General features: G+C 36.1%; 1 protein-coding gene across 8 annotated transcripts in view; it reads right to left on the bottom strand.

The window, feature by feature from the left end:
* Positions 1-24,073, bottom strand: part of dync2h1 (dynein cytoplasmic 2 heavy chain 1) — a 104,687-nt gene that overhangs the window by 36,131 nt on the left and 44,483 nt on the right. For 5 of the 8 annotated variants that reach the window (XM_032545462.1, XM_032545461.1, XM_032545464.1 and 2 more), the window contains exons 68-83: positions 23,581-23,690; positions 23,086-23,106; positions 22,216-22,314; positions 21,671-21,794; positions 17,988-18,151; positions 17,610-17,729; positions 16,270-16,404; positions 14,511-14,654; positions 11,026-11,115; positions 7,476-7,541; positions 7,319-7,369; positions 7,191-7,244; positions 6,822-6,953; positions 6,175-6,247; positions 664-824; positions 36-161 (exon numbers count right to left, since the gene is read on the bottom strand). In XM_032545462.1, the coding sequence (XP_032401353.1) occupies positions 36-161; positions 664-824; positions 6,175-6,247; positions 6,822-6,953; positions 7,191-7,244; positions 7,319-7,369; positions 7,476-7,541; positions 11,026-11,115; positions 14,511-14,654; positions 16,270-16,404; positions 17,610-17,729; positions 17,988-18,151; positions 21,671-21,794; positions 22,216-22,314; positions 23,086-23,106; positions 23,581-23,690 (1,670 nt within the window). The remainder of the gene's footprint in view (positions 1-35; positions 162-663; positions 825-6,174; positions 6,248-6,821; positions 6,954-7,190; positions 7,245-7,318; positions 7,370-7,475; positions 7,542-11,025; positions 11,116-14,510; positions 14,655-16,269; positions 16,405-17,609; positions 17,730-17,987; positions 18,152-21,670; positions 21,795-22,215; positions 22,315-23,085; positions 23,107-23,580; positions 23,691-24,073) is intronic. The other 3 variants (XM_032545466.1, XM_032545468.1, XM_032545469.1) reach the window with 1 other exon arrangement.

The following is a 24,073-nucleotide window of genomic DNA, read 5'->3' as shown; positions in this document are numbered from 1 at the left end:
ATCCCACAAAAACAGCATAAACAGAAAGTACCTACCTTTTCCAGAAGGGGCAGCCAGGCTGTGACAAGGTGAAGATTTTTCAAGCAAAGCCAGTCTCCATTTCGAGAACATTCTCTAAGTGTGGCCAGGGCCACATCAGCCTGTCCCTGACCCATGGAGATCTAAACAGGTAGAGAGGAAGGGTTGGGAACAGAGGGAGACAAATGGAATCAGTGGGAAATTATGTGTTCTGTCTTTCAGTCCAATGCTGTCTTGTAAAATTAGAGAGCTGAACTTTTGCCTAATATTTTAATTCACCTATGTCCTCAGTCAGCATTTTCTCATTTAAAGCCAGTGGCAGAAAGTGGATATTACTTATTTGATTACTTACATACACTATTTAGCCATAATACTCTTTAAAACTTGACTTTCTTTTCTTAATTTAATGCTAAGTAACTTAAGGAATAAAAAAATCTTTAAACACCACTTTCCCTTAGTCGGTGTATTACAAAACCTTATTGGTAGAACAGTGACACAGGATTTATGTTAAAACTGTGATACACAAAAACATTCAACAAGCTATTGCACACAAGTCTGTGGATGCGATTGTGCTAGTCTGTCGAAAACCCTTTTGCCCCTGTTAATCTCCTGTGTGTTCTATATTTGTATTCTGCTGTTCCCTACCTCATGGTAATTGTCCCTGCCAATAGTTTCTGCTGCTAGTTCTGCAAGCTCCTGGGATGGGTCTGCCCCTGGAGAGATGATGATTAACACCGGCTCCCACTCCATTGTCTCAGTGTAGAGACGTCGCAAATTCAGAGGAGGAGGGGAAAGCTCTTTCATACCTGCACAAGAGGAGGAGACATATTAAATGATAATGAGGAGCGTGAAAGATATATCTGTGAAATGTCTTTAAATATTTTCTCCTGCCCCATTTCGCTATAGACCCATGTGTCTTTAATTAAGTGAACTAACTAATTAAACCCTCAGAATGGAACATTGGAATTTCAACATCATAACCCTTAATGTGTGAAGATAATTTAATAATGAGTGTCAAAGTAACATTGTTCATGCGCTAGATGGACAAAGAAATCATGGAGCATAGCAACAAAACAAAATTGAGGCAAATGGAAACACATGAGAGCTGAGACAGATTTGTTGCACCTTATGTGTAGTAAGATATGGAAGTTTATTGGCAAACATAAAACAAGGAAAGTCTATGAATAGAGTAAGTTACGCAGACATGTTGAGAGAGAAAATGTGAGGAGGATGGGGAGGCTAAAGGGAAGGCAATGATGGGGAAAGGGGAGAGGGCAAAAAAGGAAGACACTAAGAAAGACAGAGTGAGGGGATGGGAGGGTGACGTGCTATGCATATTGAGAGGTAGGATTGCGGCAGCAGAAATCACCACGCAGCAAAAGAATACCTCGTCAGCCAGTTGGTGTTTGGAGAACAGCCTCTTATATGTAGGTGTAACTCTAAGTGTGTAATTGAGTCTTTGTTGCTTTACTGAAACCTTTATGCTCCTGTGATATATTGATTTTGATGGTGAGGTATGAGTCAACCGTGAAATGCATGCCCACACAGCACCAGAGTCTGTCCTGGAAATTCCGATGGGATGTTACTCGTGGATATATTAAAAGATGTATTAATGTGAACACACCCATACACTTGCACAAAATGCTGTCAACTTTGATTGAGGTGAAAGAGCAAGCCTAAACATTAACTTGGTGTGTGCTACCAAATTCAAAGTGATTTACTATGGCTTGCACAGTAGAACATGCACAAAGTCTTGGGAGAATGAGCTGAATCGCTAAAATGAAGAAAAACAGATGTTTGTCTGCAAAATATTAAGCATTTGCATAAGATCTGCTAACAAAAATTCATACACAACTGGCTTTGGCATGGTCAGATAATCAGTATTCGCACTGCAGCCCAGCATCCTCTGCCTGTGAATAGAAAAGTTCACCTTGGACCCCATAACACAGAACAGAAAACAGGGTGAATATAAGTGAAGAAGATAACAGCCCAAGTCTCACTAAGGCTGCTGTAAAGGCCAAGACATAGATTCAATACAATATATTTTTTTAAGTTCCCTACCAAAGTCACTGTGTATATATAAGTGCAAAAGATTTAGTACTTTTTGAAAAGTCCTGCATATGTGTGTGTTGTGTTCACTGAGGCATGCCTGTGTGTGTGTGTGAACAGAGAGCAGTGCCCAGGCCTGGACTGGAGGGATTGAGTGAGATTAGCTGTAAGAGGATTACAGACCATGCCTCATTAGCATACTGATTTACTGCCAAAAACACATACGCATACACAAAAAACTCTTCCGCCGTCCTGTTCTGATGTTTCATCCCTCTGTCTTGCATGTTTTTCCCCCCAAATTCAAAACCATGCGCAATCTTATCCATCTCATGGCTTATCCACTCACTGAATGAGTTCACTGGGAGTTTGAGGACTATCGCTGTGCCATGATTAAGTTAGCATTTTAATACAATCCCCAACAAACAAACAAGAAAAGAAAGAAAAAGGATTCTAAAGATTTTGAAGAACATACAAAAGCAAATTAAACAATAATCTCATCATACCGTCTCTTTTAAAAGAGATGGTATTATCATACCATGGTATGGTATGGTATGATATGGTATATCATATCATCTCTTTTAAAAGAGATGGTATGATAGAAACCAGCAATCTATATGTAAAGAATGATACTTTACACTACTACAGAGAATAAATGTACAAATGGTATCATTGACACTGTTGTTTTTTAGGTCATCTTGTTTTGTTGGTACATTTGGCCCAAATACTTAAAACATAACCCTATATAATCCTACACAAAAATTAAAATAAACTAAGCATAGGAATTTGTTTACAGTTTAAGTTGTCATTATAAAGTCTGGAGCCAAAATATTATAACTAATCAGAATCAAGCTTTGTTTGCCAAGTATGTTCACACATACAAAGGATTTGTCCTTTGTTGCTGTAGCTCACAGATAACATTACACACTGTGACATTACAAACAGTAGGCACATATACAACCAAACCCATATATATATATAAACATATATATATATATATATATATATATATATTTATATATATATATATATAAACTCTTACATATCTGTAAAACTTTATAAAATGTAAAGTAAACATTTAAAAACAGATAAATACAATAAAATGCTAGAGAGAAAAGTGTCATAATGTGGATGGCAAATTATTAGGAAGAGGAGAGTTATTCTTATTCATATTGTGTGAACACAGAATGATCCATGTGAGAGCAGAGAGTCTAAGCTTTTCAAGCCAAATAAATGTGATGATAAATTTAACTGGGCATTGCACAAACATCATCCAAGGCATGCTAGTGGAATCGTCTCATTATTCGTGAGTTTGAGATTCACACAAGACATATTATTCAACAAACAACACATTTGTCAAAAACACAAGCAGATCAATGTTTGATTTGAAGGTACAAACTTGCTTTTTAAATGCAACGGTCCATTTTTATTTGGAATAATTTAAAAACACCGGTAACAAATTAATGTCTGTCTTTGTTTCTTCAATGTTATGTAAATCCATTCAGTCTAGGGAACAAATACTGCTGGTTTTACAATGGTACTTCAAAAAAGTTGTGTTGCAATTGTTTGATAGTTAATTAGGAAAGATATAATAAGCACTAATTAATAAGCACCAACTGTAAAAAATATTATCTGTTCAAACATTAATCCAGCAAATGTTAATGTTTGCTGGATCAGAAACTTGTGGTTGTGCACTAATTACCTCAAATGTTAGAATCTGCATCTGGAAATAATGTCAAACCCAGTAAATTGTTTCACATAAAAAAAGTAAAAAAAAATTAAAAAAGTAAGACTTGCTAACTGATATGCTTAGTTACCCTGTTAGCACAAAGAAGGTAGCAGTGTACTTCTCTGTATTACAAAAATTATAAGATGACAAATTTAATAACATCAAAATAATTAAATGTGCCAGTAAACAGTGGGTGTGCTCATTACATACCAAAACAGATTTCGGCGACTAAGGGCTGGATTTCAGACATCAGGGAACATTTTTGCAAATTCTTCAAATCTGAAAATTGGAAGTTCTAACCTCTACATATAACCCCTATCAAATTATTGCTAAATTATTTTAAAATTTTGGAAGACAAGATTTTAGTCAGACTCGTAAAAGGACTTTTTCATCATCACTTTTGGAATATTCTGCGAATCATCCGGACAAGGATATATTTTATTCATCAGCGATTATAAGAATATTAGTGTTTATTTCCTATGACTAAAATTATGATGCAAATACTCCTGCAATGGCAATTTTATTATACAAAAAAAACAGATGAAAGTGAATAATAACGGATGTAGAAGGGTGTAACCTCTGAGAAAACAGATTAATATGTTAGTGCAATTTTTTTTCATTGGCAAAAATGTTAGAGGGAGTAGGAATCTAATAAGGTCTAGTTTTAGTCATGTGGAAACAAGTTGAAATCCTGGTCAGTGAGCCTTGATCCATGTGAGAGCAAGAAAGTGAATGACTAAATACATTCTATGTAGGTGAGGGTTACATGTCTCCAGTTAATATTCTCCCCACAGTCACAGTTACAGCAAGACTCTTCCAGAGTGAAGCAAAAAAAAAAAATGTCAGTGCCAGGAAGAATATGGGCATGTTCTTCAAACCATGCAGAGCCACAATGACACAAAGCAGCAGTAGGAAAGAGGTTTCTCTGAGATTTAGCAAATGTAAGTATTCTTTAATTTTATTTTGAACTGCACCATAGCTATAAAACAGTAAAAAAATGACAAATTGTAAGGTTCATTCTATGCAAAGGGTGTATTGTATATAAAGGAGGTAAGAACATTGATCAGTAACTTGGTTAATGCAGACTGTCATCTTCATTTATCTCGTTACCAAATTATGCAAGCTTATATATCTTTTATTAGCAGCTATTATATCTTAATACTGCCATCATTTTGGGTGAATTACTACTCTTTGCTGATTTGTGTGGCAGCTTAATATATTCTCAAAGCCACCTATTCAAATCTTGTGTACATAATTACCCTCTCCCCCTACCTCCCCTGCCCCATTAGGGTGGAAATGGTGGATATTTCAAGGACACTGATGGCACATGTTGTAAAGCCCTGCTGCTACACTTTTAGTTAAAAAGGAACCTACATCCTCAGGTTTGTCTTCCACCAGAGGATGGTCATGATAAATAACTGAGATAGGCACCGAGAGATAAAACCCATCCATCCATTATCTTTCACCCAATCCTTGGTTGCGTTGTGGAGGCAACAACCTAATCAGAGAAGCCCAGCCACTGGGGCCAGCTCATCCAGGAGAATACCAAGGTCAGTCGAATAAAATAGTTCTCCACTTCCTCTGGATATTCTATCATTGCAAAATGGCCAGAAAACTTCACCAGGGAGACATCCTGTAGGCATCCTAACCAAATGCCCAAGTCACTGCAAATGGCTCCTCAGATGCTTACAATTCCTCCAGTTGAGGTAGGGTATCTTCTCGGACCCGAAGAAGGCACACTATCCTTTTTAAACTCAAAACTATGGTCCCACATTTGGAGGCACCGATCTTCATCCCATTCACACTCAGCTAAAACTGTTCCAGTGAAAGCTGGAGATCATGATCAGATTAAGCAAATAGGATCATATCATCTACAAAAAGCAGAAACCCAATCCCGAGGCCACCAAAACAAATCCCCTCCACATCTTGGTTGTGCCTAGAAATTCTATCTATTAAAGTTATGGACATAATTGGTGACAAAAGGCAGTTGATCCAGTATTCCTGAGGCTTAACTATCCTTCCAGAACTCCTGAGTAGACCTTATCAAGTAGACTTAGGAGTGTGATGCTCCTGTATTTGGAACACTTTTTGTGGCCATTACTGTGTTCTGCCAATCTAGGAGAATTGCCCCTATTACATTCTGTTTATAGCTCATTTTTATATCACAACCAATTTTATTTAAGTGTGAATTTTGAAAACACAGAAAACATTCATCTAAATTTCTTTCAAAAAAGGTATTCTTTTCTTGCTCTGTTATTTCGTCAAATTATATGCAATAAACATTAAGGTGTGATAATTAAGAAGTGCAAATGCATTTGTCTGATAAAGTATGGACCCCCACAAAACCTTTAAAAGTTAAACAAAAAATGTACAACTCTTACCAAGAGCTTGAGAGGCAAAGGCTGTCATGGCGCTCTGAAGACGGTCAGGTCTCACTGCCTGAATTAACAGCAGCTGCATATATGGTAGAGTACATACAAGTAAAAACAACAAAATAAAATCAGAAAATAACACTCTGCAAAAAAGGTTGAATTCACCTATGTTGTAGGAGTTAAGTCATATATTTAAACAGTTTTACTTCAACATACAACTGGTAAAATACATTGTAAAAAGATTGCACTTTATGCCATTTCTAGGGTTTTAACATATGCAGGTGCATCTCTGTATATCCAAATATAACATAAAGATGAATTTATTTCAGCAACTCAATTAAACAAGAGACACTTCTTTATTTTTTAACTCCACACATAGTGATCAATTTCCAAATGTTAGGTTAATATAACTCAGAGCAAATAAAACCTCAAAACTTGCATCTCAAAACGTTTAAGTGATCAGTAGCATAACATATTGTTGAAAAAGGGTTAAAATTATTAGTTTATCAGAAATAAAAAGAGATTGACAGCTTGCTGTCGTGACAGAAATAAGAAAGATTTCGCTGGCCAAAACAGAAAGCCAGCGTTAATCAAACAGCTGGGAAAATCTGATTTAGTTTCATTACTTCACAGCTAAAAGCTGAATGGAAACTGACCTGCTGGAAGAGACTAATCTTTCTGGTGATGGAAGATGGGATTTCCTGTTCACACTGTGAGCTTTGCAAGAAGGACACCCAAAGGTCTGAGTCACTCAAACACAGAGTCTGGTACAGAGCTGGGAAAGTAGCCTGCAAAGCAAGAGGTGGTTAAAAATGACAAGGATTTAAGTTATTACATTAGAGAAGCATATCTAATCTTCAGATGGGGAAAGATTTGTTTACTGACAAACTTACCATCAAATGTTAATTGACCCCATATTATACTACCAATGTCTCGAGTTGAAGTAAATATCTAGTGTTCAGTTTTAATGTTTGATCACCTTTTTAAATAAAGTAACCTGTTAAATAATATTTTAGTGAACACACCTTCAAAATGGCCACTGCTCCATGTCTCTCCTGATCAATCCAAGAAGGGAATTCCTGATGAAAAAAGAAAAATGTTAGAGAAAGAAATATTTGTTTTATGGTGCAAATGAACAAATAAGCATTCTTACCTCCTTTTTAAACATTTCTCCAACAATAGATCCGATTAAAACTTCCCACTCCTGCAACAAACAGCTCCATCAAAAGTTGCATCTGGGCAAAACTAGAATTTATGCAATCAAAGTGTCACTAACTTCAGACACCCTAAAAAAGCAAAAATTTACTCACATTCTCCTGGAAGAGTTCAGAGTACATCCCTTTCACAAAATGCATTGCAAACATCAGTTGGTCAGCCTGAGATAACAATAGGGAGATGAGTCATAAAGTCAATTAAATACATTCAGTGTAACTGTCTTCAGTATATCAAAAATAATGGATAGGTAATAACGGATAGAAAACTAACTAAATAGTATGTTGACTGAAAAAGAGGATATTGTTGGTGCAGAGCACAGTCTGGCGAGTTTGTAAAAGCTCATAAGAGATAGAAAAAAGCTCTCCAAAGACTGAAAGTATTGCATGGGCTGCTGAATCATCCTTAAACACTAACAGTCCTCTGGTGTACCTACCCTACTGTCTTTCACATCTGCTAGTGAATTAGAATAAAGATAACAGATACAGCCATTAATCTAGATGCTTATCCTGCTCCCACACAGAGCGAAACAGACAGTTGCCAAGAGATTTTAACTGTTAACACAAACCCTGTTAATCCAGTATGTGTTTTCCTAAATATCTGAGAATTATATTTTGAGTTCATGTTATAAAGAGAGTGAAGATAGGACTTTATAAATGAACGCTGGTCACTGGAGTGACAGTATCAATTTTATTTCCTGTGTAACAACACAGCAAAACATGGAAATTGTGCCCCTATTTACACCCACAATGAAATACAGGCATACTGCCTCACTGGTTGACATGCAAATTTATGTAAATCAAATTTTTATGCACTTAACAACTAGCTCGCAAGGACAGCTGAATTAGAATTACAATACAAGAGTAATATATGTCGACGCTGTGCTTTGTGAAGTGGCAGAGTTAAGAGACCTTGTTGATCTACTCACTTAGCTTCAGTCAGATCTCCCTTATGTGTAAACCAAGTACATATAGGAGCTTAATATCTATTTGCATACATAAATGCTGCCATTTAAGAGTTTGATAATGGTTAGTATAAGCTTAGTAAATCTGAGAAAAAAAATAGCCTTTGGAGACAAATTGGGAAAGTTTTGATTTAAATGTTTGAGTGCTAACCCTATATAGGAATTCTACTTCTGCAATTCCGGTCTGTGTAACTTTGTATCCAGTCTGTACATTTAAATAAATACAGAAGGATGAAGCAGCAGACAATACACAATAAGTAGTTCAACAGGTGCAGATGTAGCTTTCTAATATCAACAGTTACAGCTCTACGTTTAGCTGTGAAATAACCTATAGACTTAGGCTTTCCCTATATCGCAAGGACTTTGTTGCATGTTATGATTCACAAATTCAGTTCTGATTTGGCAAGATGCAGAAATCAGAAATTTCTTGGTAATCTTTGGACAAAAAATAAATATACCTTTTTTTAAATTAATAGGTCTGCATTCACACTGCAGCCTCAAGTGACCCAATTTCTATTTTTTTTTTTTTTGACGTAATGCGACCTGCATCTGATCTTTTCATAACAGTCTGAACAACAGAGATTCTTTTCGAATGCAACCTATATCCGATACATATCCGATTCAAATGCGACCTAACGTCCAGGTCGCTTCCATCTGACCTGAATGTCACTGATACTCGACAAATCTCACTATTCTGCGTCCTGATACGCGCAAGCGGGAAGAATAACAACCATGACGGACTATAATGAGGATTAAGTTGTTCATATACTGGCTCCAGCTGGACAACAACTTCAAATATGTAAGCTATGCTCCACCGTTAACATCCGTGTTTACTTCTGCAAAACAAAAAAATCCGATTTGACAAGAAAATCGGAATTGGATTACTTTAGGCTGCAGTGTGAACGCAGCCTAAATGTTTCTCCATTTAGTACTTTATTTCAAGCATTTGGGACACACATCGGTTTCTCCTACGTTTCATGTTTTACTGAACAGAGATGTGGAAACTGTTTAGAGCATTTCTAAGTAACATTTTCATTAGATTGGCATTTTTCTTAAACATTTTGGTGAGCCTGGAAATCACTCTGTCAACACATTAAGTATAATCTTCAACTTGGCTTGAAAGTATTGCATTTTATTTGTGGCGTAAAGGTAAAGTTTTTTCTTTTTCTTTTTTTTTTAAAAAAAGGACTAAACAGATTTATTGTTTGGTTTTTGGGGGGGGTTGGGATTAATCAGTTTCTGCTGCGCCATATGCAATCAGGTAATGTTCTCTTCAGTGAGAGGTGTCCCATCAACAGTAATCAACAATAGGCATGACTCAGTGTGAGATTGTGATGGTTTTACCAGAGTAAAATTACAACAGTATCATGGTTTTAAAACAAAAATTTCCAAATATTTAATGAAAAAGATATAGCATATCCCAAAAGTTTTTATTCAAAAGAGAACAGCAAAAATCATTCCTACTACAGGTAAATATGTTGACCATTGCGTTTGTAAAAAATGTTACCTTTATTTGTAGAAATTTTGATTTTTATAAATAGAATATACTGCCTGCTAATTTAGTAGTAGTTTGTAGGAGGTTATTGTGTACAATATAAGTAGAACTTTAGTTTTAAAACAGGTTTATCTTAATAAGTATAATGGGTGGTGCACAGTATTTCTGCACCAGAAATATTTCCAAATTACCATGTTAAAATTTGTAATTTAAGTCAATTAATCTGTTTTTATACAAAAAAAAGTTTATTCAACACTACGCAGTAACAATCTCTAGTCTATTGATCATATAGAAGCTTCACATGGATGTTTGGTTTAGTTTTTCAAGCTTTATCATTAGTTTCCCACAGTGCACACTATTCACCCTACCTACAGTATATCTATTAATTTGAACCTGCTATATCTCTTTTCCGCACTTCATCATGTGAGCTGCACACATGCTGATCCTGGGTGAAGAGGAAAAGATTCAGTTGTTTTCTCTCAGGTAGTAGCTGAGCTGCTGCTGATCATAGATGTGTGTTGTTAACTAAATATACATATATTATCCTTCACCTGCAGTTCTTGAAAATCCCACAATCCCACAGGTGATATATCAACATAGCAACACTCACAGAGCACAAACATTAGAATTAACATCCACTGCCTAATCAATAACCCTGTTGTTACCCTTGTGACACATTGTTAGTGTGTTGGCTTCAAAGGTTACACTGCAGAAGGGAGTTAATATCTAAGGTTATGTGATGGCGTCTTTGACCTACAGGATCCGTAAGTACACTGTTAGAGATTAATGTACATCTAATTAAACTGCTAAAAAATTCAGGGTGTTTGTCAAGGTAAGACGTCATATTTCTAATCAAAGCACTTTATATTAGTCCACATTTCTGTTTAGAATATGAAACAGTGCATAAATCTAGTCTCAAGAAGAAAAGATAGCTCTGTAGCTAATAGAGACAAAGGGAGTAGATTTTGTGAATATATGAAAATATTATTTGTGGACTGTTTTTATATTTTGGATCAACTGCTTATCCTTAATTTGAAATAAATTTGCCAAAGAACACGATGTTCACAAATTGCAACCAGTAGGAAGTATTACTTTGTCACTACCATTCATCACCTGAACAAATAAAACTGATTGGAAATATTTTTATAGATCCTCAGAAATTCCATTTGCTCACATGAATGTATTTTACCTTGAAAAGTGACCGGCAGACATATTCATACACCATAATCTTCAAGTTGTTCTCCAGGGCAGAAATCCTGTCTTCTGTATTTAGGTCCTCCTAAAATGTGCAGAGAAATATTTAATGGTTAAGTTTGATGGGCATTGATTATATAATGAGGATTTTTATTATCAGAATGAATTTTAAAAAAAGAGACAGATAAGTTTGTTTCAGTTCTTTTGAATTCAGTGCTTTACACTGAATTTGAGCAGCAGCCTAAGGAAAATGTTAATGATGGTATTGATTTTTAAATGTGTATTTCCCAAAGCTTGTCTTGCCTTTCTCTACTTCCGGATTGTTTCATTAGGTATTCCTCTAATGGACAAACAGACAAAACAAAATCTATCTAAATATACATAAACATAAAAGGACATATTTCACATAAATTGACGTTTTGACTACAAATTAGGACTTCATAGAAAGAGCATAAACATATACCAACAGGAAAGGAGCTTCCGTATGTATGTGTGTTTGTTTATGTGTTGTGACTCTACAGTAGTATTTAAATCCCTTAAACAGTTTCACATTTTGCCACATTAGATGTTGACAGATCAAAAACTGCATTTCTGTGATGTAAAAAGAAACTAATTAAGCTTTTAAATTTTTATTTTTGTCATCTTATGGCAAAAATTCCTGTAGCATTCTTTCAAAAGTGGCTTTCTCAACTCCACTCTTCTATAAAGACCAGTCATAGAATATAGAAGTTGGACATCCTGTCAACAAAGCTGTGAATCTCTGCAGCTCCTCTGGAGTTACCATTGGGCTTTTTGCTGCTTCTCTGATGTATGCAGGGATAATGTCATGTGGAGATCCAGTAGCAATGGTCTTCTTGTCTGTCAGTTTTAGTAACTATTCTTGTTTTTATAAGATGCAGCTGTAGATTGTGGATTGAACTGAGCTTTGTTAAAAGCTTAGGATAATGTTGTAAATGTAAACCTACTTTAACCTCCTCCACAACTTTCTCCCTGACATGTACAATGTATTCCTTGGTCTTTATTATGAAGTTTGTTCACTAATAAACCTCTAATGCCTTCACAATTCAGCCACATTCATAATTTAATGAATGATTTGTAAGAGTAGAGTTTACTACTCACTCATTAGGTGATGTCTGAAGGTAACTGGTTTCAGGGGATTTCATTTAAGGGTTAGAAGGCAAAATGCAAAATGCAAGATTTCTTTTTTGTAAAACATAAAATCCATGTAGCCTTTCTTTCCTCACTGCTACATCCTGCTTTGCAAAGCAGGATGTGTTGTATGCATATGAAAACAATAGTGTGTTAAATCAGCCATTACAAGGTAAAGTCCTCTTCCAGATCTCAGGAACCACATGCAGCACTTGGCAAATTAAAAATGCTCACTCACTACACCAAACAAGTGAACAACACAAAGTGAATTAGACTCTGTAAGTCAGTGCACCTATTATGATCACAATTGCTGACAGTGTCCACAGGCCTTCCTGCACGCACACACACACACACACACCCCAGCAGTGGCAAGCTTCTGCTATCAGGTGATACTCTTGGATAACAGCACTGGCTCTGACAACCCACACAGGATGTCAGAAATTAGTGCTCTCTATCTCACAACTCTTTGTATACCTGCATGTGTGTGGGTGTGGGCTCTCATTATCGCAGTGTTTTAAGCTCAGTTCGAAAACAGCAGTCTGTGTTGCTCTCGGGCTGACCTTACTTTTAACCTCATCTCTTGATTTTTTGCGATGTTTCCTATTCATTCAATTATTTTCACTCTTTGCTCATTTTTTATTTTACAGTTGTACTTTATAGAAATTCTATGGTAAATATTCTTTGCTGTTAAGCCATGTAAGCATCAAAGTTTAGCCTAACATAAAAGACTCAGGCCACATAAAAATACTTGTTCTGCTGCATTTTAACTCAAGGATAGCTGCATGTTCATGCAATAAAGTTATGATAGATAAAGAATACAACATCAGCATCAAGGGTGTCTGCTTTTTTGCAAAGTAAAAAAAAATCCTTGGAAGACAGCAGCAATAGTTCATCACTTCCTTTAAAATAAAAGTAATCAATGGCCTTCTGCCAGCCAAAAGTACACAGATTTTCAAAGCAACAGTTTGACATTGGATGAAAGGTATTGAGAAATAAAGTATGAGAGGGTCGGAGAGGTGCTGTTGGACTACATATTGTGTCTGAACTGTTGCCAGGCAACTAGTAAGGGCTTCTACAAGACATAACATGTTAATCAGGGAGCTACAGTGTTTTTTTTTTGTTACCACTTGACTAAGAGAAGCCAGCCACTTCTTCTGCTGTTGGGTGTTTCTTCTAAGCTCCCCAAACACTCTGAAAAACAAGCTTAGCATAACTTAATTTTCAAAAATGTCATACTATCCCACAAAGCTGGACCAACTTCATTTTAATCACACAAATAACCAAGCCAGTTTCAACTGAAAAAAAATTACATATTTAACCACCTAAATTAAATGTACCTGGTTCCTCAATGAAGAAAGTCTGGTGTTAGTACAGTTGATTGAATACAGCATCATCCATCATGTTGTCAGATATATTAACCCAGCAGAAGAATAGTTTGCACTTTTGTCACATTTTGGAAAAGATTGATTACGAACAGAGATGCCCATATTGATTGGACAGAGATTACAATCAGACAATTTTCCTCAATTGGCTCCACATATTTTTCTCCATTTCATAGATTTCAGTCTATAAAGACATTGAACATTCACTGAGTTTATAAAATGACAAAAGTTAGTAACCAGCACTGTGTTGCATATGATTCCTTTTTTTCTTGGATTCTAAACTAACGTGAAAGAACACACAGGAATTTCTTTTTTGTCTTTTAGGTATTACGTTTTCTCAAAAGTAATGAAAATAAAGCTGAAATATTTCTTATCGACAAAAAATACCACAATCTACAAATCTGGATTATTTTCTTTGACATTGACAATTTCACTGTCCTCCCTTCCTGGCTGGTCAAGGGCCTTAGTGTCATCCTTCAGAGAAACCTACCTTTCACAGCTCCTATATATAACATCACCCGATCTGCATACTTCCTTGACTACCTTGAAAGTCTTGAAAGGCGATTCTAAATTAAATGTGTTATTATTTTATTATTGTAGTTCTTACAAAAAAGGCCTAGAACCAGACAGTCAGACATAGAGAACAACTGGAGATTGGTATCAGTTCATCTCCAATTAGAGCTAATTCCAGTGCGATATTACAAAAATCATTAAACTAAAGAAAACAAATGAGGTTTCTCTACAACAGCTTTAGTTCTTAACATGATGTAATCCAGGTCTGTTTCTGAACAGAAATAAGAACTTTCTTTAATCAGGTTCATTTTGACTTTTATCATTTATCAAGTTTTATAATATGTAGTATTTCAATATGCGGTAAAGAATTTAAGAGTGTTTTGATATAGGTAAAAATGGGACAAGTATCAAAGCAGTACAAATGTTATCCTTTTACCTTCTTGGCCTGGAGAGCCCTTTGGAAGAGGCGCAAAAAGGAAGCAAGACTGAAGCAGTACATGTTGTTGATCTTTGACAGGTCTGTGATAACAAAATACATTTTGCTGGCACTCTCTGCAAAGGGCAGGTAGGCATCTCTCTCCTAGAGAAAGAAAAAACATGTCAAAAAAGACAGGAGAAAAGATGAAACCAAGAAACAGTAAAAGAAAATAAATTACAGATTGTAACGACTTACATAAAACACAACACATTGCTGATGGACAAGAGAACTGATATGTAGATGATAAGCAGAAAGCCAGAAGAGATTTATTTATTTTTTATTAAAAAAAGGATGGGAGGAAAGAGAGGGAAGCTTGAGGTGTGATGGGATATGGAATGTGAGAAAAAACAGGACATGCATAAAAGAAAATGAGAGGAGAGAATTATGCATCAACAAAAACAACTGAGAGAAAAGACTAACATCAGTTCTGGTGTAACACTGCTCCCTAAAGGATTATCTGGTAATGCACCTTCAGCACATATGCTTCCAAACCTGTATTCCCTTGGTCAGCAGTACTGCATGTTCTGTAGTTATTTAGACAAGGTTTAGCTGTAAGCTACACAATATTTTCAGTCTAAATATCCCTTTCAATACATTTTTCCAAAGTTTGGATGAAGATCTGTTCCAGAAAAAAATTAACTTAGGTCCACATATTTAAATGAGACATGTTATGCTTCCATTTAAACAAGTTAGGATAGGTCAATGGGCTATATGGCAAAAGATATTCTTTACACGTATTGCACAAAATCCTTCTAAGATACTAAGATTTAACTCACTCCATTCAGCTTATTTTGAGCTCAGAATGAGCTGTAATAGGGTTTTAACAGATGCGCAATTGTATAGCCATACATTTTTGAACAGAGGCAGAGAAGCAAAAGGAGTGGAACCTCCTCCTCCTTCCAAAAGGAGTGGAACTCCTTCAAGAATGAAGCAATTTCTGAATACAAGTCCACAACAAAACCCTTGTCTTTTCCAGCAGTCACAGTACAGTGCAAATGGCAGTAAAATCCGCTGACCAAATGTGCTTATCTTCTAATAATGGAGAGGGCACAGCTCCACTGGGGTTTCTAGCTGAGGTTAAAGGTGCATTCATCTTTCAATATGAATTCCATTTATTCTTTTTTTATTTTATTTTATGAAAACTTACATTTTATGAAAACTGTATTCCAGTGCCATTCTTGCTGAACCATGGATATGCTTGTCTAGCTTAGGGAAACTCATTGAAAGTTAATGATCGTACTGTGAACAAAGTTGCTTTAATACTGCTGGTAAGTAATGTCTGGCCACTAAAGTTTGGGCCATTTATTCACTAACCTGCCAGTAATGTGTATGGGTCACTCATGGCTCACTAATGTCAATTTGATAGCATAACTTATTTTATCACACTGTGATAAAGAGTTGTAGCATGCTGACAACATGCTAGCTAATGTTAAAACAGCAAGATAAATGCGGGTAACAATGGCAACCACTCTGGGTAAAGGCTAGCCTACTCTTTGTGCAGTGCAGTTGCGCATGCATCTGCTGTGTTTACAAGCAAATAATACCACTATAGGGTTGAACTATAGAAATGAATGAAAAATGAATAGAAGTCAATGCAAAATTCCTATCAAGATAAAAATGCACTGCATATGTGTGTATTTATAAAAAAACAGTTAAAAACAAGCATTACTGCACTTTTTTTTCCGGGTGATTTTCGAACACAAATGACTTACAGTACCTGGTCCAAAGACACCTGCAGCCTGTGTGATTCCACCAATGACTCCTGGATGAGGGCACTGCTTGCCTTGGTTTGGTTTAAGCTGTCAATCAGCTCCCTGTTCTCAAGAATATTACCTTGAGCTGTAGCCAAAGTCTGATGCAAAGAAAAACAGACAGATGGACAGGTTGTAACAGATGAGTGGGAGAGATGGGAAAAAGAGAGGGATGGGAGAGAGAGCGAGTATGTTGTTAGGTTTTTGTGATTTTATCTCAAGTCTGTAATCTGATAAAAGTTGCAAGAAGGAGTGATGCTAGGGCTTCAACAGCCTTGTGTAAGGAATTTTAAACTCTTAAAATAAGTGTTCACTGAGTTCTAAAATTCTCCCACTCAGCTCTGAGGAACCAATTCTGAAACGAAGTGATAAAATGTATTCAAATAAATTCAAGTAAAATAGATGAGAAACCAGCAGAGCATGGAAATGTCAAGTCGAATATGCTCCTACGATTCAAGAATAATTACATGTCTAATACCACAGAAGCACCGACATCTGGCTATTGGCATTAATTCTCTCTGTGTATGAGCGTTTCCAAATGTCCCTCTGACCACACAAAAAAGGATTTTTATGCTGTATTTCTAAGCCTGAATATCCATCAGAATGGTGTGCAACTTCAAATGTGAAAGTACATCAGCATTTATCTGTTGTGGTTACAGGAAGAGAATATTATGGTATTAGACTGCAAATGATAACTTTCTGATTATGTGCTGAGGTAGAAACATCATGATAGAATCTACATGGCACATAATGCCATTTTTAGATGCTTCCACCTACTATATTGTTGTGAAATTATTACACAGTGTTTAATCTGTACATTTCCAAATAACACAGAGAAGTAAAATGAACAAAAGGAAAAGCCCAGCCATTAAAGCCCCCCAACCCTGAGGCACCCACTGATTAAGGAGGATGGGTGGTGCAGTAGAAAAACCCCTCTTCCTGCAACACAGAAACATAGGATCGATAATGAGGGCTGGTTGTTTCTACCTTCATCTGATACATTGGACAGGTATAGTGATTGCAGCAGTACTCACTGCTCCTGATTCGCCTATACACAAAGCCTTACAAAGTCTAGTTCACTTTCATCACACTAGCAGTGGAACTTAGCAACTTCAACATCTGTAGAGCAGTGGACAGTAATTATTCCAGAAACAAAAGCTATGGTTCCAGAAACAAAAGAATACAACCTGTCCATCTGTCCACATATATTTCTTTTTGGTACACAGGTTAATAATTACATATGCATAAAAACAAAGATTTTAAACTGTCAAACATGTATGGCTTGTTAATGTTGTGTAATGTCTACCTCTAGCAAAGATTCTTCCAGTTGTGCCAGCTGTATCTTCTTGTCCTCTTCTTGTTGCAGCAGTCGTGTTTTCTCAGTCTCCAGTTCTGGTTTCTCATGCTGGATGGTCAAGGCTAGCAGCTAAAACATTCACACAAACACAAAGGCAAGATGAGATACAAAGCAATTACTACTCAGACAAAGCTATTCTAATATTCTTAAAAGTTCTATAGATTTTGGTCATTGGATATTAAACTCATAAAGTCAAAGTGCATCTTGGAAAAAAAAAAAAATCATACACAGGCAGCACATTCAGTACCTCTGCTTTATTTCCCAACAGGGTTGTTAGAATATGTAGCTGATGAGCTTTTGCTTGAGTGTTTGTGTCAGCTCGGATACCTGTCCTCGCAGACCTGCCCTGGTCGTGGTGAAGTTGACCTCTGTGACCACTGAAGCGGCATCGGGGGGGATGACGGGACTGGGATTCCGCGTTGCCAGGAAGAGACGGAAGTCCTCATTGTAATCAATAACTTTGTCCCCAATCTGAACCACATACCTGGGACCTGCAGGTATGCGTGTGGGTGCGTGAATGTCAACATTAAGATGCAAGTCACTTCATAACATACTGTTGTACTCAGACATGCAAGTGTGCCTATAATGGCCATTTAAAAACCTGTCTATTCTCATATTTTGTCCTCTGCTTTTTGTCTTCTGGTTTCTGCAGTGCAGCATTTCCAGGCCTATGTCCTCACTCTTTTTTCCACCTTGTTAAGCATCAAATCTGAGTGGATAACTTGCCCTTTCACATAGTTCTTCTGTCTCCACTCGTTCTAATTTAGCTTCAAATTGACAACCTCCTTTCTCTGGATGATTCAGAGCCTTATGAGTCATGCTCATTTTCACAGGTAAGGCTTCCAGTCGGAGTTATATTTATGTGATCGGTATGCAATTACCTACAAGTAAACCAAGAACTTATAAATATTGTTGGTTATATCACAGAATCCAAAACAATCAAATAGAAAACAAGATATTTTGTGGTTTTTTAGTTGATTTTTTTATTTTCAGTCTAAATATCATATTAGTTTCTAGACTGTTTTGATAAATTAAATAGATCAAATAATACATTTGGTCTATTTAATGAATTTATATGAAGACATATATACGTACACCTTTATCACCATATGTATATTCAGAGATCTCTTTTATTAAAATCTCTAGACCATAAAGACATTTTTTCAGGAGCTAAGAAAACCAGCCACTTATGGGAGGTGCTGCCCTTATTCTTGGATAGTGCAAATAATGGAAATTGATAGGCAAAGAGCAAGTTTTTATAATAAACCAAAGTAATTACTTTAAGAGATAGCAACATCAATGTGACACACTTCATTTCTTCTTTAATATGTGCTATTTATTCACACTCTATGATGACATTCACCTATTGAATTCTGTGAGAGGCTACTTCAAATCACTGTTTTTAATTCCTTCAAAATCCCCCTCCTTTGATAAATTTGGCACTGTGAATTTAACATTTTGATAGTCAAAAATGTGTGTAGTCACTTTAAGTCATGTGCTGGTTTCTAGTTTAAAGGTATACCCAGGTTTGCATTTGTATATTTCTCCATTATCAAATTAACACTAACAATAAAAACCTGTATTTGGATTATCTCTGCAAGATTTTCCAAAACACAAAGTTTTTATAAAAAGATAAAAACACTGGAAAATGTGTTTTTTTTTTATGTTTATCTGAGAATAGAGCCAAGCACAGGGCTATCTTTTAAAATTGCCCTTCTGCTGAATTTCTGACCATTACTGACCTCTCTGGCTGTCTATTTCAGACACTCCTGCCTTCTCCAACAATATTTATATACAGCACCACCTGCACTCACTGATTAGTTGATAGACTGTATATTTAAATAAATGTATATTCACTGAAAGTTTTATTTCAGGTGAACATAATAATCAATCAGATTTTTGTTAATAATTAACAAAAATCTCAATATTAAATCATAAATTCTGATTTAAACTGAGAGGGTTTTGTTTCTGTTGCCACAAACAACTAAACCTCTGCTCCTTTTCTCCCAACATGCCTTCATACAGTTATTGGATGAGGCAGAATGTCCTTCAGATTTAACTGGCCGAGTTTAGCAGCAGTGTTGACGACGTGCTGAAGCATGTCAGCAAAGCAATCCAGAGCAACCAAATCATGAGGACAAACATCTTGTCAGCACAGTTCTAAGCATTTCTCTGTGGTCCTATGCTTGAGGTGTGTATTGAGAACTGCAGTTTTATCTCTGAAAAACAGCTTTCTCTGACTGGGGAGAAAGGAAGAGGTGTGTCATTTCACACCCGAAGTGCCGGATTTGTGTCTGTTATATAAAAGCTCTTTGCCCCACTCGTCAGAACACACAAGTTCAGATCTTTAGTTTGTTTGGTTGGAACAATTTTTAGAGCTTTTCCAAATATCAGATTTTCCTTTATTTTCCTCAGTTTCACTCAATACTAATTAGTTTAATCAACCTCAGTTTTATTTTCCACGTATCAACAACATTGGGATCCAATAATTATTTTTTGCCACCCATTCTTGCCCCCAGTAATGTCAAAACTGCTCGCCCTGGCGAGGTTAGCGTCGAGTTCTGCAGAATCCCAAAATCCAATGCAGCGACCTACGTCACCAGACAGCAAGAACGGAGCTGATCAGCAGCCATTAATAAACTCTGACAGACAACAGGCTTTTGATAGATTTCGACATGCATTTTAAGTTGCTTTACTGCATTCAAGGATGTTTTAACTACAGTTTAATTTGGTGACTGCCAAACCATAATGAATACAGCTGTGGATGGAAAAGCTAAAATCTTGAATATTGACTTCGGAACTAGAGCAAATCTGTTTATATTCCAGCTCGATTTTTCCTAACTGACTGGTTTCCATGGATATTTGCCTCCTGGAAAATGAGTAAAATACCACATTCTGCTTGGAGTGCTTTAATTAGTTACGTGAATAAACTCATACTACTTTAGCTTGCCAGAATGCCAGGTGATGAGTTGTTTTTTTTTCTCTAACCTTTTACTGTAAAGCAGCTGCATGAGGAAGTACGGGAGGGAGTTTAACTGGTGGGATTAAACTTATAAATCTGTCAAGCTGGCGATAATTTTTTTGTGGATGACGCCAGTGATGCAGCAGTTCCGCAGGAAATTTCATTGAGCCTTAACAAACGATTTTAGCTGTGATACTTGGTCTGCAGCAGTCCTCTTTTTTTTTTTTTACAAACCACCTAGAGGTGTTTTATAGTTGGCAAACTAAATTCCGCCCAGTGCCTGTCCAGAGAGACTTCACAGGTAGAGGTTTATTCTTGGGAGACTAGATTTTACTACACATATTACAAATAGCTGTTTGGAAAATCATTGAGTGGCACTTAAGGGGCAGAGCCCATCACTTTCACACAGTGAATTTTATATTTGACCCAAAATTGACAACCAATCTGTCTCTATAAATTAAATAAATAAAAATCAATTGTTGAAAATGATCCTCAAAATTTGTTTTCTTACCTCCACATGTGCATCTGTGTAACAACATCTAAATAAACAATACATGTTTTAGATACTATTACTAAAATAAATACTACTACGTTTTATCAGTAGAAAGAAAAATACAGATTTTCGATTGTATGCCTGATGTCTCCCTTTACAAGGATTGTTAAGCAACTTTTCTTATAAATCAAGACTAAAACCCACCTGTTTAGAGTTGCTTTTGAGCCATAATAAATGGAACACTGACCCACATATATGATGTGTATTGATGCTTTTGATGATGGCACTCAACAAAATGTAATGTGTGTCACTGATTTTTCAATTGGTGACTGTTCGTTGTTATGATTTTTCATTTTTTGTTTCCATGATGTGAAACACTTTAAACCGCCTTGTTGCTGAAATTTGCTATACAAATAAACTTGATTGATTGATTTATTGATTGATTAAAGCTACAAGCAACTGATACTTTTAACCTGCATAAGCAGCATTTACTGACTTACAGGAAGATTGTGAAGCAGACATCGTAGAAACGCATCAGTATGTGGATGTGAATACCTTGAGCTATGAGGTCTTTCCTCAAGAGCGGATAGAGCACAGGTTCAACACCATCCATTTCCTGGATGATAAGTGTTTTACCAAATCTTACTGCTAGCTCCACTGATGTCATGAAGTTGTTGTCCTGGAAAAGCAGACACATAAACATTAAAACCACTAGTGGCCTTTATTAAGAGTTATCAGACAGAAAATGGGCGAAGGGAGAAGACATGCAGCAAAGGCATCAAGGTCAGGAATCCAGGACGGCTGCGTCAAGAACTAAACCTGCTGTAAATGAGGGGCACACGTTCTACCACTCAAAAATCTGAATAAAACACTAATTGTTTTTATTTTCAATTAGTAAAAGAAATAAAGTTCAAAATTCTTTCGTTAATCTTTTTTTTGTTGTGCAACAAAAGTGTTCGATGCCCCAAGTTACATAAATTATAGCAACTTATATCCTAAATATTGCCTTAGTGGAGTAGATTAACTTGGAAAGATGAATTGAAGGGGAAAAGAAAAAACAAAAAAATGAGGATTAACTGAATCACTTGGTGAATTTTTACCTGCTGGTTAATAACCTCAAGCCTCTGTTCTTTAAGATGTGTGCGTAACCACTCTGTGGCTCTGGACGATGGGTCGATCAGGAAAGGACAAGCAACACTCTGACACAAGAAACACATAAAACACCACGTTTTAAGATAAGACAAACTTATTTAGAAAAGGGTTATGTAATTGTGAATTCATGAATAATGTTGTTACAATGCTGCCATCCTATTTGAATGACATCACAATCATCGAGTCAAAGAAGGTTAATGTTCTCATGTTGTCAGTTCTGTCATTTTATGCCTCTTGAGGGATTCTGTAAACTATTACAAACATCTGTTCTGGACACTAGCTGTCTCTTTTCTTTTTCTGAAATAACCAAATAAAAAGATGAGAAAAAAGAAAAACTGAAAATTGACATAACAAAAGATTTTTTAAGTCTCATAAACTGAAGACAAATTAAATATAGCCACACTTTAATTACCTTCATATGTATAACATTTTTTGACAAAACAGTGCTGCTAACACAGATTTCACAGCAGCTAATAATACTCAAAAGAAAACTTTGCACAAACTGAAAATATAACTGTAGTACTTTCAGCTCTGAGTGCCAAAACAGGCTCAATCAGAAGGAGATTTAGTAACTGCAATGAAGAAAACCATCAAGTGTCCCCAAAAACGTCAATAAATATTAACATTAAATGGAGAAATTTACATCAGTTGAGATTTATGTTGAATGAAACAAAAATGGAATCCCTTTCTTACATTACTAACAATATTTCACCTCATAAAGAGCAAAAAAGACCTGTTCCTAATGGTGACAAAAACATGAGAGACAAAAGAAAAAGTAGATGTGGACAACGGGGGTTAATGAGGGGACAACTTCTTACCTGTAACTTGAGAGTATTAATCTGTAGGCAGCAATGGCAGAAACGACACACAAAATAAATACATGCAAATGGAGGACAGGTGAAAGGCAATGATGAAAGCATTCCTTTTGCAATGAATACAAACACTGTTAAGTTCTCCAGTTTCTGTTTTAATATGTGTATAGATAAATATAAATCTGTCACAACACTAAAATCACATGTCCATTATCGGTTCCTTCTTTGATTTAGGGAACAAATCCAACTTTTCATGACCATAATTATAGTTCCAGTTTATCTGTGCAATAGAAGCCTGACTGTGACACAGCTTTACATTTTTATTTATGCTTAATTCTTAGATTTACTTATTTTCCAATGATACCCTCAGAGAAAACAAATAAACATTCAGAGACAACCTAGTTTATAACTGTTGTTGCTGTTGATGTTTGAGACATAAAAATTCACATATTATTTTATTAAACCAAAAGCCTGTATAACATGGTGGGGCATTTGTCTTACCTGTAGAATAACCAGTGCATTCTCCATGGAGAGGTCATCTGATGGCAGCCCTTGACTCTTCCATATCAACTGTTCACTCTCCGAGCACAGGAACGATCGTAAGTCAAACTCTGATAAACAAACAGATACAAATAGAGATGGTCAGCTACAGTTCGTGTGTTTTGGTTCTGTTTAAACCTTCATGCTATTGTTGTTATAAAAAGGCGTTATTAAGTATTTTCCAGGCACACAGTGTCATTTTATAGCACATACCAGTAGCCATATTACCTTTAGTTGTTATAAAAATGCTGTATTTATCAAGTATATCTTAAAAAGAAATTTACTCCAGATCATAGTCTTACCAAATGCCTTAAAATTAGCCTCTGTCTCTTTAAGAACCTCCTACCCTTCCCAACACTCCCCTTTCAGCAGGTCATCACAATAATGCTCCTCTGATTCTGTTTACAATCATTCTTAATGGCGATGTAGTTTGCATGAGAAGCTCAGCAGACCT

The sequence above is a fragment of the Xiphophorus hellerii genome, chromosome 18 (genome assembly GCF_003331165.1).
Source record: "Xiphophorus hellerii strain 12219 chromosome 18, Xiphophorus_hellerii-4.1, whole genome shotgun sequence".
NCBI classification, from domain to species: Eukaryota; Metazoa; Chordata; class Actinopteri; order Cyprinodontiformes; family Poeciliidae; genus Xiphophorus; species Xiphophorus hellerii.
The sequence above is the reverse complement of the archived record's forward strand: the minus strand, read 5'-3'. Positions and strand labels throughout refer to the sequence as shown.